Genomic DNA, 17,934 nt, shown 5'->3' with positions numbered 1-17,934 from the left:
AAAGTCTACATGTATTTTCCAGTATTAGGGTCAGTTAATTTTGAGTGACTGTGTCAGTTTCTTCTTTTGCAGGTCTCCATTAGCATAGCAAACTAAAACAAAGATAAACCAACAATGTTATTTGAGGGTCCTTATGTGCTGTAAAAAGGATCTTATCTAAGTTTAAAATCTTCTTCTACTTTCCTCAGCCCTTCATCACTTCCTATAGTCATGTTTGCTCTAAACCATGACAATATCATAAACAGTGTCCTAAATTTCCACAAGTGTAACACCTTTCTCCCTCTCCAGTCTTTCTCTTGCTATTTTGCCATCCACCCCATCCTCTCTGTCCTCCTTTTGTGTGGTCTTAATTATAATAGTCCAGTCTACTGTACGAGTCCATTTAATTGTTATACTTTTAAGTAGGTTTGTCAACCTAAGGTTAAGTGCATCATTTTCTGGGGTAAAACAGCACTTTGTTCATTTTTACTTACATGTATCCAGTGGGGTCCTAGAGTTTTCTTAAAAGCTCTCTCAATCTCCAGGTCATTAGTCTGTAACTATTAATCAAGTCTCTATTTTCTTCAGTAAATTTTTCTGTGTCTGTCTTTGGGTCAGTCCTTCCTGCTGCAGCTTCAGTCACATTTCTGTCTGTCCATGTTCTAGAAATCATCATCATATCAGGTTGTGTTACTCCTTTTACGTTGGTTAACCTCAATCATATCTATGCGAAATGAACTACTGGTTCTGTACTTGGAGGACAGTATTCTAGTTTTGGTCTAGTGTTGCCCTGGGCCTTATGTTTAGCACATGTTGGGCATGCTGCACAAAAATTTTTTGAATAATTTGTGAAACCATTTGCAGTGAATTTATCCATCATCCCCCGTGTTGAGACATGGCAAGGCCCATGGCTCAATATTGCTGCCCATCTGTAAAGATTTATTGGGAGGATATATTTTCCTTCAGGTCATTTATAAATGTCCTCTTGTTGTGTACAGCATATCGCTGTCCACTGTGTTTTTTTTTAGAATTTGGGGATGCTTGTTGTTGCATATCTCTTAGAATTTGTAAATCGATCGTTGTTGTTTCAGAGAGCAATATGAGATTCTATTGTTGAGCTGCAGCTTTTCCGGCCAAGTCAGCTCTGGCATTTCCTAAAGAAATATAGTCTTTGGTATTTGTATGTGCTGCACACTTATAAAGAGCAAGTTGTTTTGGAAGTTTTATTACCAATAATAATTCTTCTAGTAGTTTTGCATGATTGACCGGCTTTCCGGTAGAAGTTATCATTGCTCTATTTTTCATTGTTGTACAAAAACATGGATAGTGGAAAAGCGTATTGACTGTCAGTATAGATAGTCACTTTTTGTCCTTTAGCTAATTTACAGGCTTCACTTAAAGCTACTAGTCCTAATTTGTCTCCATAAGACAGCAACAATATTAAGGTCATGTGTCCATCTTTAGAGTCAAAAGTCTGAATATACTCTTTTCTGTAGTCTGGAAAAGCCAGTACCTAGTCAAAACATGTTTTAGGTGTGTAAAAGCTTTTTCAGCTTCTGGAGTCCATTTTAATTTGTCTGTCATTGCTTTGGGTTCATCATAGATAAGAGCAGTCAGTGGCTTAGTGAGCTCAGCATAATTTGGGATCCAGTTTCTGCAAAAATGACATCATTTGCTTTTTAGTAGCAGGCTGTGGAGCTTTTAAAATAGCTTGTTTCCTTTCAATGCCAATGTGTTTGTCTTCATCACTTAGAATGTGGTCTAAAATATTTGACCTCTTCTTTCCACAGCTGCGGTTTATTTTTACTGACTTTTGTGACCATTGTAAAAAGAAATTTAAGTAATGAATAAAATTCTTGTATGACTGAACCCTGGGGTTGACTGCGTTGGTTCCCCCTGTGAAAACAATCATCATCAGTAATGTGACAACATGCATTAAACAGCAAAAGCACACATGTACATAGTGATCATTTTCTCCACCTGTAAAAGTTTATCCCAAAATGTCATAAGGGTCAATATCATGTCTGATTTTGAAATGCACATACACATTTTTACAAAAGAGATTTAGTGTAGATGTCTCCTGTAAACAGATTATCAGTCCTGCTTTTCAGGAAAATAAATGTGTGTAACTGTTAATGGCATCAGCGTTAGCAGTATTATAAAACAGCAATCAGCCTTTTGTGGAAGCAATCCTGGATAAGAACCTGCTGGAAGAAAAGTTCATTTAATATCAGTCCATCAGTCGTCTGTCTTCAGGTCAGAGTCAGAAAACTTTGTCAAAGTCTCATCACTCGTTCTGTGTAGAAAGGCCAAATCAGAGCAGGTCAATTTTCCTGCAGTCATGAGGATCCTTAAAGTTCATTTTAAAATTGTTTGGAAAACATAAATTGTTTTGAAGATTTTTTTATTAATCCAAGATGATATGGAATCAAACCCAATTAGAATTTCTTTGAATAATTGTGTCCATCAGCCAAATTTGCTCGAGCAGCTCTTTTCTTTTATTCTGTTTAAAGATCCTTCTTTTCTTTTTTTCTTTTCTTTTAATAAGCGAATCATTTTAGAATATCCATGGATATCAGACCACTAAGAAATAGATTTTATTTTCTTGCGGTATCTCAGTAGTCATTTTATAATGCATTTTCTTGTTTTAATGCAGAGCTAACAATGACCTAAAAGTAATTTCATCTCAACATTTGTTGTTTTAGTGTTTAAGATTTTCTTTATTTTACTTGAAAATAATTTGCATACAGTTGCGTTTGATGACAGTTAATACAGTTATTTTAAAAACAATGAGCTGACCAGTGTTAAATAACTGAAGAAAGATTGTTGCCACCAACTCGCTAAACATGTTCTGTTCTTTCTAAATCATGAAAACAAAACAAGACAGGGTTAGTAGCTCATGTCATGTTGTCATGTGATCATAGCAAGCAGGTACTTCATTGCAGTGAGCGTGCGTGTGTTTGTTCATGTAAATATGTGTGTACATGTATGAGTCTCTTGTTCCAGCTGTGAACGAGTCTTTTGTGTATGAAATGTGTAGAAATGAAGCTTTCTTCTGCTTACTCTTTAGCACTCTCTTTCCATAAAGATGTAAATCTGTTTAACTTCAATGTAGGCTTTTGAATCAAATCGTTAATTATTTGTGGTATGAAATCAGAACAATCTCACCATCATTGTGTTAACTGTTTCCATCTCCGAGTCAGCTCTGCCGCGGATCAGTCAGATGGCAAACTGCCTCATTGATATCATGGCCAATGACCCTTTTCACCACATGGATTTTCTCTCTCTCTGGTCAGTAGAAACGGATGGTTTTCCAACCTCGGGCCCCCAGCACCCACCTCTCTGTTCACCCCTCAGAGCCCAGCGACCACGCCAGCTGGTTGAAGAGCCCTTGTTCTGGTTTGTCCTCTGAATAAACGCATGATCAGGAGCGTTGTGGAGGATGGTGTTCTACCATCCAAAGGCAGATGTTTACACGTCCATCAAACATCTGGTTTCAGTCTCTTTGAAACTCGAAGCAAAGAAACTCTGGTGGTAAATGCTGGAGATTCTTCTGTCCTTGTTTCTTCACTTGAATCATATAGAGCATCAGGTGGAGCAGGTAGGGGTGTGTATCTGTGTCAGTTTGTAGGACACGGTGGCGAATGTTCATATATATACATATCAGTGGGTCTCTGCTGACTTTTATCCTGGCGGAAGAACTGAGTCAGGTCAGGTGTGCAGCCTGTGAGCTTCAGGAGAGGGTGTCTCAGACAGAGATGGAGGGAGGAGGAAGAGAAGATAAAGGAAAATAACGTTAATATTTAGCCGACAGTTGTGTAGTACTGTGTAATACTTCATTTCTGTCATAAACTATTGTGTATAGCTAACAGAGAATGTACTTCTAACAACCAATGCTTTATCAGTAATGAGCTACAGTTTAGTCAACCTGTAATTCAAAACAGAGTCTTCATCATGGTTTACTCTTTAAACCAACCTCGTGGTCTTCAAGGCACCTCAGAAGGATATTGAGCCTCAGTTCCAAACAGAAGGAAGAAAGGTGAAAACTTGGTTGTGATTCGTTTTTTGGTTCTTAGTCCAAACATCACTGAGTCCAGATACTCATCCCACCGTTCACGGGCAAGTTTGCACAGTGCCCTAAAAAGTTAAATTACATCAATAACGGAGCCAGCTTCTTTAAATTATAGTTTGAATCCATGTTATCTTAATATCAGAAATATATTAAATTTGTGGCTTTATGTTGTTTTAGCACAGGATTATAATTATAAACCAGCTTGAATGGATTTTATAATATGTTTTAGGTTTTGGAAAGGTGATTCTTGATGAGAACAGTAGATTTAGGTTCAATGTACTTAAACATTATGTTTAAAATGCATAACAGCACCAGATTTGGTGGCATGGCGGATATGGTGGATATGGCATATACCAAGTATTAAACATATTTTCAAACCAAACAAATATATAGTAATTAAGAAAACTAAAATTACCTTTGTATGGTCCCGTTTAACTTTTCCACAAGCCCATTTGTCTGTGGGTGATAAGGTGCACAAAGGCTACGCTTAATGCCCAGAGTTTTGCACACTTCTGTGTTTACCTGTTGATCAACAATAAACATGAATACGTGCAATTATTGCAGTAATCCTATGAAGACCCTTTGTTTTGTAATCCCGGTGTAAAATCTCCCACCTATTCCAGCACCACCCGGAACTACATTGTTATGTACTGTAACAACATCCAAAATCCAACAAACCTTGTTAACAAACTCTTGTCCCTGGTCAGTCAAAATTCGTTTTGGGGCCCCAAAACGATAGAAGAACTTGATAATGAACTCGGCAACATTTGCAGCCGTTTTTGCAGGGAGGGCAAATGCCTCAGACCACTTAGTGAAGTAGTCCACCATCATGCAGATGTGCATGTTTCCAGCCTCTGTATTGGCTGGTTTACCAACGATGTCCATCCCCACTAGTTCAAATGGATGGTTTACCTTCAAAAAACACATTGGAAAAATCAAATGTACAGACTGCATTTATAATGTAGCCTTTTTAAAACATTTCATTGCAAAATAGTAACATAAAAGGGAGAATATAAATTTGGAGTCACCTGTAGCATTTGCCTAGCAGGGATGACTCAAATAGGTTAATTAGCTTGACTCTGTGAAAACGTTAAGGCGAGTTAAGCTTATAATTGTCACTTTGCACAATAAGGCTGTTCAGGATTTAGATGGGCCTTCACATACCTCTTCTGCAGGTTTTTCACTGTTCTGTGACTTCTTATCTAATTTGCCAGATCAATAAAGGCAAGGCAAGGCAAGGCAAATTTATTTGTTTAGCACATTTCATGTACAAGACAATTCAAAGTGCTTTACATAAAACATAATACATTACAGCAAGGTGCAGGGGAAGAGAAAAAGAAAAAAAATACAAGTGCATTAAAAAAGATAAAATTGATTACATAAAAACAGCAGGAAAAAGCTCAAATAAAGAAATAAAGTTAAGATTTCAGCATAAAAGAACCAAATGCAGATATGGACTTCTAAATACAAACTAGAGAAATGCAGCAGAGAACAGGTGGGTCTTCAACCTGGATTTAAATAAACTGAGTGTTTGAGCTGATCTGAGGCTTTCTGGGAGTTTGTTCCAGACATGTGGAGCATAGAAGCTGAATGCAGTTTCTCCATGTCTGGTTCTGACTCTGGGGACTTATAAGAAACTGGATCCAGATTACCTGAGGGTTCTGGTAGGTTCATACTGGGTCAAGAGATCACTGATGTATTTTGGTCCTAAACCATTCAGAGCTTTATAGACCACCAGCAGAACTTTAAAGTCTATTCTCTGACAAACAGGCAGCCAGTGTAAAGACCTCAGAGCTGGACTGATGTGGTCCACTTTCTTGGTCTTAGTGAGGACTCGAGCAGCAGAGTTCTGAATAAGCTGCAGGCGTCTAATTGATTTTTTAGGTAGAACCTGTAAAACCACTGTTACAATAATCAAGCCAACTAAAGATGAAAGCATGGACTAGTTTTTCCAGGTCCTGCTGATACATCAGATCTTTTACCCTTGATACATTCTTAAGGTGATAGTAGGCTGATTTTGTAATTCCCTTAATGTGTTTCTTAAAGTTAAGGTCTGAGTCCATCACTACACCCAGATTTCTGGCCTTGCTGGTGGTTTTTAGGTGTATAGACTGAAGCTCTGAGGTGACACTTAATCATTTCTCTTTGGCTCCAAAAACCATCACCTCAGTTTTGTTTTTGTTTAACTGGAGAAAGTTCAGACACATCCAGTCATTAATCTCTTCAATCCATTTCCCAAGAGCCTGTACAGGGCCTCGATCTCCTGGTGACATTGTAATATATATCTGTGTGTCATCTGCTTAGCTATGGTAACTAATTTCGTTTTTCTTTATAATCTGTGCCAGTGGGAGCATGTAGATGTTAAACAGAAGACGCCCCAGGATGGAACCTTGGGGAACTCCACATGTAATTCTTGTCTGCTCAGATGTAAAATGTAACGTTGTGTGCACATAGCCCAGTTGCAGGTAGCAAACGGTGTGGACTAGTTTGAAAATAACTTTGTGCAAATAATTGAAAACTGCTTTAAAATAGTTATGCAATCACATAAGTGACATATACTACGTGCAAATATGAAAATGAATCTTAAAAAAAAAAAAACATTAATGAAGTAGTCTTGTGGTTTACTTGATGTGCAACTTCTGGCACTTAACTGTCTGCTAACAATCCCTGTGTGCACATTTTTAAAGGCCTAGAAATAGATATTCAAAGTTCCAGAGAGGGTTGTTGCTTTTTTAAGCACTATATACGCATACATATGTAGATATAACAGTGTCTTTCTACATGTTATTGTGGAAAACCCTTAAACACTAAAAGAAAATTAGAATGATTTTTAAGGTGATGCAATGATTTTTTTTTTCATCTAAAATTATACAGATGGCAGCATGAACAATAAAACCTAAATTAAAATAATATGATGAGCACTCTCTAACTTTGACTGTACAACAAATGGCCTTAGTAAACATTCATATAGTTTTTTCAAAGATACTTAACAAGTTGGCCAAAGGAAGTTGAGGAACTTCCATGTAGATTAAGGCTGTCTCACTGGCTTCTGTGGCTATGTTTAATCTAAAACTTGTTCTATGATGGTGAGATCTGTACTGTGTGTTCATTGTCATCATGAACATATTTATATAGAGACAGTAGGCTAATTCTGTGTAGATTTTCAGTCATCCAGGCAAAAAATGTATTGATCTTGAAGTTTATTAACATCAGCTGACTTTCATTGAACATGGTCGACCTTAAACATCAGAGTGCATGTCCCCCTGGCTACAATGAAGATACTTTGTGTTAGAGGGATGAAACTCAGAGAAGCTACTGCTGGACTGAAAATGAGTTAGTAGAAATACACTGACAGATGTGGAAACATCTTCACCCTTTAAACACAGGGGTACCTGACAGGTGAGCCTCAGCCGTCAGAATATGTTTCGCTCTGGCTACAATGAAGATACTTTGTGTTAGAGGGATCAAACTTAGAGAAGCTACCAGTGGACTGAAGACAAGTCAGTAGAAACCCATCAGATATTGTTTCCCCACAACAATATGACTTAACAGAGCTCTCTCTTGGCAAAATGTATGAAGCTGCATTCCTGCAGAAAGAATGTAGCCCAATACAGTCAGGAAAACACACTGTGAAATGGTAAATCAAATAGGTTTAAATAATAATTTTATTTGAATAAACCTAAAGTTTTCATACATAACACAAATAAACACTAAGTGTGATTCTTTGTTTATAACCAAATCAAACTTCTCACAAAGCACCTACAACAATGTTGCAAATAATATAATTGTGGACAGAAGTCTTTGGTTGTGTTAACAATGAGAAAACACAGCAAACACGTTACAATGACTTTAACTTTCTCCAGCCCCAACTGAAGCAGTAGATTAAAAAAAATCGATAAAGTCTATTTTGTGCTCTGCTGCTATCCGTAGAACCTTAGTAACGTGAGTGTGTGGTAGAGGCATGGAGATACGTAGACGTGCTTTTCCCTGAAAGCGCCACTGACTCCACCCTTTTTCCTGTGGGCGAGGGTAGAGGTAACAGATCCTGACGGAGTCGGACGGTGTGAAAACTGATCGACGGCCTTTATTTGTTGAACAGCGGATGAAATCTGCTCTTTTAGCGGTTAGAAATGATGATGTTTAAGCTGCTTTTTTGGACTGGATGCTACAGTCTGCTGTCAGTCGCGGAACAAGTTACAGGTAAGTTAGAAAATATCTCCCTGTTAGACCCAAGTAGTCTTTTCTCTTTTAATGTCTATTTTAATCTCCATCATCTTTTGGTTTGGCCCCAAAACACGTCAGATACAAAGGACTAAACAAATAATACATAAATAGTCAAAGTGAAGCTGTGTTTTAATAAAGTGGATCATTAGAGACAGGGACGAGCTTATTTAGTTTTTGTGGGATTCTTCTGTTAATCATTCAATAATTCTGCTTTCTGCTAAAGTCTTAGCAACAAGTAGAAAATATTAAATATTCAAGTTACAACTTTATTTTCTCAAACTGTCGAAATGTCCTGACTCCTCCTTCTTTGTCATCTGAATAAATATATAAAAGCATGTTTCTTCCATTTATTGTTACAACAAAACACAACGCACGCAGAGGGAGTTTCTATCCAAATCTCGTTTTTTTCTTTCTTTTTTTTGTGCTCAACTGCCATAGACTTGACCAGGTCTAGTCAGATCTGGTCCGGTAGTTTACTCGGCTCAATTTAACAAGTTATAACTTAAAATACCGAATGCTAAAAGGCTTCAGTGAAAGTCCGGTAATAAGATTAAGACAAATCAATCTTGGCATTCCCAACGTTTTTGTTTTTGTTTTTTTTTTTTGTTTTTTTATCCAGGAAGTGACTCAGTCCATCAGTTATGTACTAGCAACATGCTAAATGCTAAATGTACAGAAGCTAATGCTGCCACCAGATAACGTTTGTTATAAGTTTGTTATAACTTAAAACACAGAATATTCTTTGTTGTTATCTATAAAAGTCACCTTTATTGTCAGTTCTGCAGCATGTAGAGGACGAACAGAGAAACATAATAAGCCATATGTTCGCTAATTTCTGCTTTCATTAATATGTAGTAACATTTCCTCCATTTAATGTCTCCTGAAATATGTTATTGCTACGGTGAAGTAACGTGTTCCTTCTTGTTATGTTGTTTCATTTCTGGTCTTGGAGTGCCATCTAGTGGCGACTTGTGGGCTCATTCTTCATTTTATATTCCGCCTTTGGAACATCAATGCAGCTTATTTACATGACAGTGTAGCACTGTAATTTCATTATAATATGGCTGTTTTATATTGACGTAGTTAAATATGTTAATTTGTATTTATGTTTCTTTAAATGCTTTTTATCCTTTAGAATCCACACCATAATCTCTGTAATGCCACCGTTGTATGGTGATTAAAAACCGCTCTATATAGAAGTCAGTCTCTGGATGTGAGTCTCCTTCTGACAGAGGACACAGCAGCATATTCCACCAGTTACCAGACGCGCACCATTCTTTACAAAACAAACAACACAAGTACCATCACTTAGTAAATTAAACGTGATAATAAATAGACATGCAAATTACAGTTAGCTTATGGTCTGGTGAAAGTTATTAAAGTTGCTGTGTGCTTGTTCCTGAGGGTGTAAAAAGTTCAAGTGTTGGTGGGGTCTGTCAGAGTCCAGGGTGTGTGTGTCCCCAAAACAACCACTGACCAATAAGAAAAAAGAAGAAAAATTGTCTCATTCATTGACCAGGACTGAAAACAGCTGGTTCACCACCAGTAAACAATGGAGCAACAATAAGTTTTTCCAGTCTTGGAGTTTCTGTTTCTTTAGTGTTCAAACCTAAAGCAGTTTTCTCCACAATCTGTCCAGTATGAGCAGCAGGAGAGACAGCGAGTTAACCAGCATGCTGCTCTATGACATGCCCCACATCACTTCCTCTGTTTGGTTCCCTGGATGGCCCGTACTATCCATGGAAGTGGACCAGGGTTTGTTTAAAGTAGAGTGCCTCTAAAGAGAGAGTGGCGTCACCGGAAGCTCAAAACGCTCGCCGATCATGTGGTCCATGTAGCCTCCAAAAGTTCCAGGAAGTGCTTGGCGGCCAATACAAAATAATAAGAAAACTACGATAATCGGTAAATAATGATCAATGAAGGCTTTGCTTTGCAATATTTTTATAGTTGTGTTCATTGATATGAATCATCAAAGGTTTACTAAACCTGTATGACATCAACAGCAATGTAAATCGTAATATTTTCTGTTTTTTTTAACTTTATCTTTCAGACTTGACTGAGGCATACCAACAGGTGACAACAATGATTTACCAAGTGACTACACAATAAATCTAGGCTCACAGCATAATGATAACTGTTCTTACAGGAAATCTATATCCAATAAATAAAATTTAGATCCCAATTCATTTCAAATAAATGGGTTATCTATTCTTACTTATTAGTATCTACTTGTGTGAATTGCTTTTAAGTCTTAAGACTTATTTTGACTGAGGCAGACTGATAACTACACAAGTCTGGACTCACAATATAATGTGTTCTTACAGAAAATCCATGGCAAATAAATAAAATTTTGATTTCAATTCATGGAAAATACATGTTTTTCTATCACTATTTGTAACTATCCCAAGACTTACTCCCTATATATACATAATAAATCAGACAAACACCCTTTGTTTTCCAAATGCATTTAATACCTAAAAGAATTCCTTTACAATAGCATAAAACTCGACTAGATCAGCATGTCTAGCCATTTCTTTTCTCTGCTATCCTTGAATACAGTCTTCACCATGGTATGCTGTGCTGCATGGGGATGCTCCAATCGCTCAGAGAAAGGCGTGCGTATGTATGGCTTCCCCAAAGACAGGGACAGAAGGAAAATATGGATGGCCAAAGTCAGCAGGATACATTTGACCACCATCAGGGACTGTGAAAACAAAAAAATATGTGCGGTAATCATATTAAAACAATGCATTTACACATTTTCAAAGACCATATCATTGGGAAGTTTATTTTTAAATTAAACACAGAGAACACATCACAGGGAGATTTATATGGTTGAGGTTGCGGAATGTAGAAAAAAAAGACAGGAAACAACACTTAAAAGTGGCCAAACCAGGAAGGTGAAGAAGAACAGTATCCCAGTTAACGTCAGGCAACCCCAGAACAGCTGAAAGTTCTTCAGGACAATGCTGCACGAGGGAAGAGTGATATACTTCCCTTAAGCATCTCTCTGCTTCTCTGCTCTCATCCTGCACACTGGGAGAGTGCTGAGTGCTGTCTAGTGCAGCAAATGCACTCAAGTACAATCAGCCACTTATTTTGTATGTGTATATTTTGTTAAGTTCTTAAGGTTAACATGTTTGTTACATTTAACAGGTTAGGTTTTATAGTTGCAAAGATTGTAAACATATATACTAAGAGTATTGTGCTATCTAATACTGTGTATTCATCTTCATATCTTTGTCCATAATTCCACAGCCTTATAAATACATTAAAATTAAATAAAAATGTAACTACAATCGCTCTCCCTACACATTAACCTCGCTATCAACGGCGTTGGATCAATTTATACTGACGAACAGAATTTACATTCATCAGCCTGTGGCACCTGTTGCTATCAGTGTGCTAGCATAAACTTTTATCGGTTTATAATCTCTAAATATATTAATCTAGACGGTGACAATCCGTCAACATATTTAATTATTCCTGTCAAGTTGATTTCGATGCACAACTGATATGGAAATATGACTATTAAAACATCTTACCTTGAAGAAGTGTAGCTCCGACAATCTGCTCCATTGAAATACATTGACCGTCGCTTAGCTTTTGCTAACTTCCGGGAACTTTTGAGGGGCTCCATACGCCGCCATTACTGTGAAAAAAACTGAACCATTGCAGTGAACGGAGATGGCGCCACTCTCTCTCTAGAGGCACACTAGTTTAAAGCAGGCCAAACAGGGCCAGAGTGAATGTGCCCTCAGGTTTCATATTCATGAAGGTTACCATAGCAACTTAGCATCCTTCTCTGTGGCAGCAGTCCAGCTTCATACCTGCCTGACAAACCAGAGAACTCTTCTCTACAGCTCAGTAAAGAAGATAAAAACCAAACAATGAAGCTTCTAACAGTGAAAATTATTAACACCAATAATAAATTTGACTAAAGTTGATATTGCTAACAGTGTCTTAGTGACTGTCTTCGCTACAGTCTCTTCTCTCCCAACACAACATCAGTCTGGATAAAGAGACCAGGGAGAGTAGGGAGAGAGTTCAGTGTCCTGACAGCCTGGTGGACAAAGCTGTCCCTCAGGCTGCTGGTCCTGGTCCGCAGGCTCCACAGTCTCCTTCCTGATAGCAGCAGGCTGAAGAAGCTGTGTGACGGGTGGGGGATCTCTCACCATGCAGAGGGCTTTAAGGGTGAGGCGAGAGGTGTAGATGTTTTGCAGTGAGGGAAGAGAGGCACCGACAATCTTCTTAGCTGCTATCATGATATGTTAGAGGGTCTTCCTGCAGGACGTGGAGCAGGTGCTGTACCACATGGTGATGCTGCTGGTCAGGACGCCTTCCATGATGCCTCTGTACAAAGTGCACATGATGGGGGCGGGGCTCTAGCTTTCCTCAGGTTGTGGTGGCAGTAGAGGTGCTGGTTGGCTTTCTTGGTCAGTGATGTGGTGTTGATGGTCCAGGAGAGGTCCTCTGTAACGTGCACACCCAGGAACTTGGGAAGTACTTGGGGATAATACATGTAATGAAGATGTGACGTCAGGGCAGCTGCCATTTTGGTTCCTTAAGTTAAACTCCTTTGTCCTCTTGGCCGCCCAACAAAGAGATTTCCATATTTTACATTACAGTTTTCTTTATTTCCCAAAGTAAATTTTCTCTGTTAACTCTCAGGCATCCGCTTAATTTACTATCCTCTTAATTAATAATGGACAGAAATGTCCACTTCTGAAGAACTGATGTAAAACTTTACAGATTAATATCTTCTCTGCTTTTTTGGGGGCATAAATGTCTAAAAATAACTTCTGCTCTGCTTAAAACTACCAAAACATTCATAGAATTATACAGTTTTAACCCTTTAAATGGCAACTTGATTACTTAAAGGCACTGTTGTTGTTGTCCTTATGTTTTAGGACAAAAATGTCCCAGTAAGTCACATTAAACCCACATTTTAAATCTAATAGCTGTTACAAAAAGTAATGATGCATTCTGTGATGTTTGAGTCTCATTTTCTGGATAAAAAGTTGCATTAAAACTTTAAACTGTTGAAAAGAGATGTTCTTACAAAGAATCGTGTCATATGCACTCACAGACAAAATGACGGACAGACTGAGACATAAAAAAATCACCAGAATGAACGAAAATGTTTATAATGATGAACAAGTTTTATTCATGTCAGGGAAAAGTATTTAATCCTGTTGTTTCTTTATTTTGCTCATTTAAGTGATTCTTTAAAATATTTGTTGATTTTTATATTTTGATTCATTGTTGTAATAACTTATATTTTCATTATTGTTGCAGACTGAAGTCTTTTCCGTCATAATTTAGCACCATTGTAAACTACATTTAAACATAGTCAAGGTTTTTTCTTTGATGATATTATTGCTGGACAGAGGTTTGTCTGATTTCTATGAACTATTTGTTTTCTTTCTCCAGCTGAAACTGAGATATTTTGCTCCTCTGAGCCGGTAGTATCATTCTGCGGCTCCAGCATCATTCTACAGTGTCACCTCGAGCCCCAGCAGGACGCAACAGACAACACAGTGAAATGGACTCAGCAGAGTGATGTTGTACACATTCGTAAAGGTGAAAAAGACGTTCCTGGAGAACAAATGGAGAGGTTTGAAGGACGCACGTCTCTGTTCTCTGAAGGTCTCCGTAAAGGAAATCTGTCACTCCAACTTTCTTCTTTAAAACTCTCCGACTCTGGAAGATACAAGTGCTCCTTTCAGGTCGGCTCAGTGGAGAAGAGTTGTTACGTTGGTCTCATTGTTGGTGAGTTTCCAAAATATTGTCCAAATATTAAAAATGGAAATGTACAACATGTGATCACAGCTTCTACCTTCAGCAGCAAAGTACTTGGTACAGGTAATAAGCTGTAAGTCAGAGTACAGACGTCCAGGTAAGCTCAGGTTGGAGCATGACAGTGTTAGAGGGCTGTTAGAAAGAGCTGCTGCTGCAGAGGAGATGAGGACAAAACCACACCAGGATAGTCTGGAGGACTCTGTTCAATAACTTGAATTCCTAAAAACTTTGCATCTTCCATTGGTTTGGTTTGCTTTCACGCTGCACTTCAGTCAAGTGGATCAAACCACCTGGACAACGTCATGCAGTTACAACAAATGTTCACTAGGGGGCGAAATTCCCCCAAACAACCACTGACCAATAAGAAAAAAAGAGGAAAATTTTGGTCTGACACAATCAGACACCCTCAGATACTTGATATTATGGTGGAGATGGCTGATATGTACTGGGATCCAGTAAAGAGGTGATACTGTCATTGTTACATTTACATAAAGTTGTAGATGAGGAGAGGAGACATTCGGATGACTCTTTTATATGTGACAGTATAAGGGCCAAAATGAAGGCCACCCAGCGGTGGCTGCATCATCTTTTCAGAAGGTTATATCCATCCTGAAGCAGCTACTGATCTAAATAGAGTAGAATAGAATAATAGAATGTCTTTACTGTCACTGCATAACAATATACAATAAAAGTGAGCATTACTATGGAAACAGTGTCAGGTATTTAAAAGACACGTTAAAAGACAAAGTTACATGTAAAAAGACAATGTGGGTAAATAAGATTCAGACAGAATAAATAAGGTTAAACCGATGTGCATAAATAGAAACTAAAACACTGTAAAGCTGTAAAGTAGTGATTTACATCAGCTGCTTTGTCTAATGGATCAGGGGTTTTTATTAAATCATTTATTACACAGAAATACTTATTGCTGCTAGAAACAAAACTGAAGTCCTTAACTTTACAAAACTAACAAAACACACTTTACATGTTTCTGATGAAGCAGCAGCTGCTCAGTCATCTTTGACTTTAATGGTTTTAGGAAACAAAGTTCTCATCTAAATGTTTGTTTTTCCAGGAGAGTCTGAAGTGATCGGCTCACCTGATCCAGTTACAGCAGAGTCGGGTCAGGATGTGGTTCTACCATGCCACCTGGATCCTCCGTTTGATGTAACATCTCTGGCTGTGGAGTGGAGATGGAACAAAACTATGGTGCACTTATATCGAAATCTTAAAGATGATAAAGATAATCAAGATCAGAGGTTTAAAGGCAGAACTTCTCTCTTCCATAATGAAATGACTCATGGAAACATTTCCCTCAAACTGAGTAAAGTAACTGAAGAAGATGCAGGAATTTACACCTGTTTTGTTCCTAATCTTAACTGTCGGGTGAAAAAAGGAAACATCGATCTGAAAGTTGGTGAGTACTGATGAACAAATTTAACAAAAAGAAACATGTTTATAAAATGTTTACACTGAAACACATTTTATCCCAATTCAGTTTATATTTTCTTTGTGTGGAGAAACATGTTAACATGTATTTATACATGTATGACCTGAATATTTAGTCCTGTTATTTTCTCTTACAAAGTTTAAAGAGGAAGATCCAAACAACAAAGGTCAGATTTGACAAGACAGGATGAGAATCCCATTTTTAATTAGACCACTGGTTTCATCCAACATCCTGCAGCCTTTATTACTGCGTGGGAGTGGAGCCTCCTGTAGGGGTGTACATATTGTTTTTCTGTTTGGCTGGTTATACTTTATGTACTTTACATTTACCGTAGTTTATCTGTTACATGTGTTTCTTCTCCAGTAAAACGCTTGTGGAATTCTGTATGGCAGGCTTCTATATATATGTATATATAAATATATGTATATATAAATATATATATATATATATATATATATATATATATATATATATATATGTGTGTGTGTGTGTGTTTGTGTGTGTGTGTGTGTGTGTGTGTTATATACCCAATCCTGACACTCTTACCTGTCAAGATTGATTGACTGTACAAGAATCTAAAAACAGTATTAATTGTATATTCTCTAAACATTTCTGTGTGTCTTTCCAGTTTCTTTTAAATGTGTGTGTAGCATCACTTTCTTTATGTGTTCATGTTTTTCTGAATAGCAGGTTAATAAAAACATTGAAACTAATTTCCTTTGAATATGCGCCTCTTCAATGATGGTTTGAACAAATGAAGTTTAAATTTAGGATTTTCCTCGTAGTTTTTGTGTTAGAACTGAAAAATTGCAAATCAAAAAGTAATTTTACTGCAGTTCCTACCTGAAGATGTTACGTCAGAACTGCAGTTAAATGAAGAATATTAATAATTCATCATGTCAGTTTGATTTAATCACATCAGGAATGAAAAATATGGCAAATAAACAGTTTTTATATCTAAATGAATAAATTTACATTAACTGTGTCTGGACTAAAGTATTTTATATTTTAGGATGAAAACTTTTACAATGAAAATGATGAAAATGATGAAGTTCAGTGAGGTGTTGAAGTTTTTCAGCATCAGTGATGAAGAGCTGCTGTAAATACTGGAAACCAGTAGGTGTCGCTGTGCTGCTGCATCTGAAATTTCCAGCATTTTATCAACACAGTAAACCTTCCTTCAAACATCACTGCAGGTCTCTTCATCCATAAAACCACAGTTTGCCAAAATCCAGCAGCTGTAACTGGTCACACCTCAACACATCATGTCCTCTGAGTGAGGATGTGAGTTTCATCTTTGCTCCCTACGAGTGCAGTTAGTGACCTGCAGACATGATAATGTAAGCAACTTATTAACTTTAATAATTTAATTTACTTTTTTTCTCAGTCGCTTTGGTGCATTTCTCTCATCACTATTTACATTTGCACAACAGTTAGTTCAACCTCCACAACATTTAGTCATTTGTGCACATCATAGTAGCAGTTTCTCATTCCTTCCAACAAACTGCAAATGCTTTTGGACATGCATCAGTTGCTTTCATACAACTCTCTGCTGTTTTATAACATTATTATTTGTTAATGTCATGTCAGTCAAAATTAACTATACTTGTGAATGCTGAATAGTCATTCCATATAAAACAAATAGTCCTCATTTCATTGTTTGAGTCATTACATACAGAAAATGTTAAACTAGTTGTCAAAATCTGTCAAGCAAATTTTATAACTATTTTTATTTTTTTTCTTGAAAATGTCTCTTAAATTGAATAATTTATTTCAGCTGACTCTTATCTTTCACTAAATCCAATGGAGGTGCTTTTCTCTGCCCAGAGGTGGAAGGTATACGAACAGCGTCCACATACGAATGGCTGTCCAAGTAGCCATGGATGCAGGATGCAATGAGGTCACAGCAGAGTCCTGCAGAGATTCATCGCTTAAGGAGATACTTTCCTTACTGCAGCGCAAGGGATGACAACCAAATATGGTGGCGATGAAAATATGTGAGTGATTTAGCATGTTCAGTAACATACGGTAGAGTAATATGTACTGTATTTACATATAATTTACTGTACATGTATGTACTGTTAGTATATTGTTTACAGTTGTGCACCACTCTACCAAGTTACTACTTCGCTTACTGTAAGTTTGTCGTATAATGACTGAAGAGCTTTTTTTGCATGATGCTGTGAACACATTACTGTAAGATGGCAAACATTGTATGAAGTGAAAATGTGAGAAAATAATAATGTATTCTCTGTCATGTATTCAGTTACAATACTAACAGAAATGTGTAACTTTACTACAGTTTTCAAATGGCTGCACATCTATGTAGTGCTGTCTTGGTCATTTTAGTGTCTCTGACATCTGACTTTTTTGTAATTAAAAACACTTAAGAGATTAGACTGTCATA

The 17,934-nt window shown here is 37.3% G+C and overlaps 2 protein-coding genes and 1 long non-coding RNA gene across 3 annotated transcripts in view; 2 read left to right on the top strand and 1 right to left on the bottom strand.

The window, feature by feature from the left end:
* Positions 1-17,934, bottom strand: part of LOC121640220 — a 56,689-nt gene that overhangs the window by 14,989 nt on the left and 23,766 nt on the right. The window lies entirely within an intron of this gene.
* Positions 1-17,934, top strand: part of LOC121640165 (myelin-oligodendrocyte glycoprotein-like) — a 123,208-nt gene that overhangs the window by 83,160 nt on the left and 22,114 nt on the right. The gene's annotated exons all lie outside the window — the stretch shown is intronic.
* Positions 8,054-15,952, top strand: LOC121640170 (CD276 antigen homolog). Its single transcript, XM_041985869.1, has 4 exons — positions 8,054-8,251; positions 13,709-14,047; positions 15,153-15,494; positions 15,664-15,952. The coding sequence occupies exons 1-4, from the start codon at positions 8,182-8,184 to the stop codon at positions 15,702-15,704; spliced, it is 792 nt and encodes a 263-aa protein (XP_041841803.1). The 5' UTR covers positions 8,054-8,181; the 3' UTR covers positions 15,705-15,952.

The sequence above is a fragment of the Melanotaenia boesemani genome, chromosome 5 (assembly GCF_017639745.1).
Source record: "Melanotaenia boesemani isolate fMelBoe1 chromosome 5, fMelBoe1.pri, whole genome shotgun sequence".
Taxonomy (NCBI): Eukaryota; Metazoa; Chordata; class Actinopteri; order Atheriniformes; family Melanotaeniidae; genus Melanotaenia; species Melanotaenia boesemani.
This window is presented reverse-complemented; position numbering and strand designations above follow the sequence as displayed.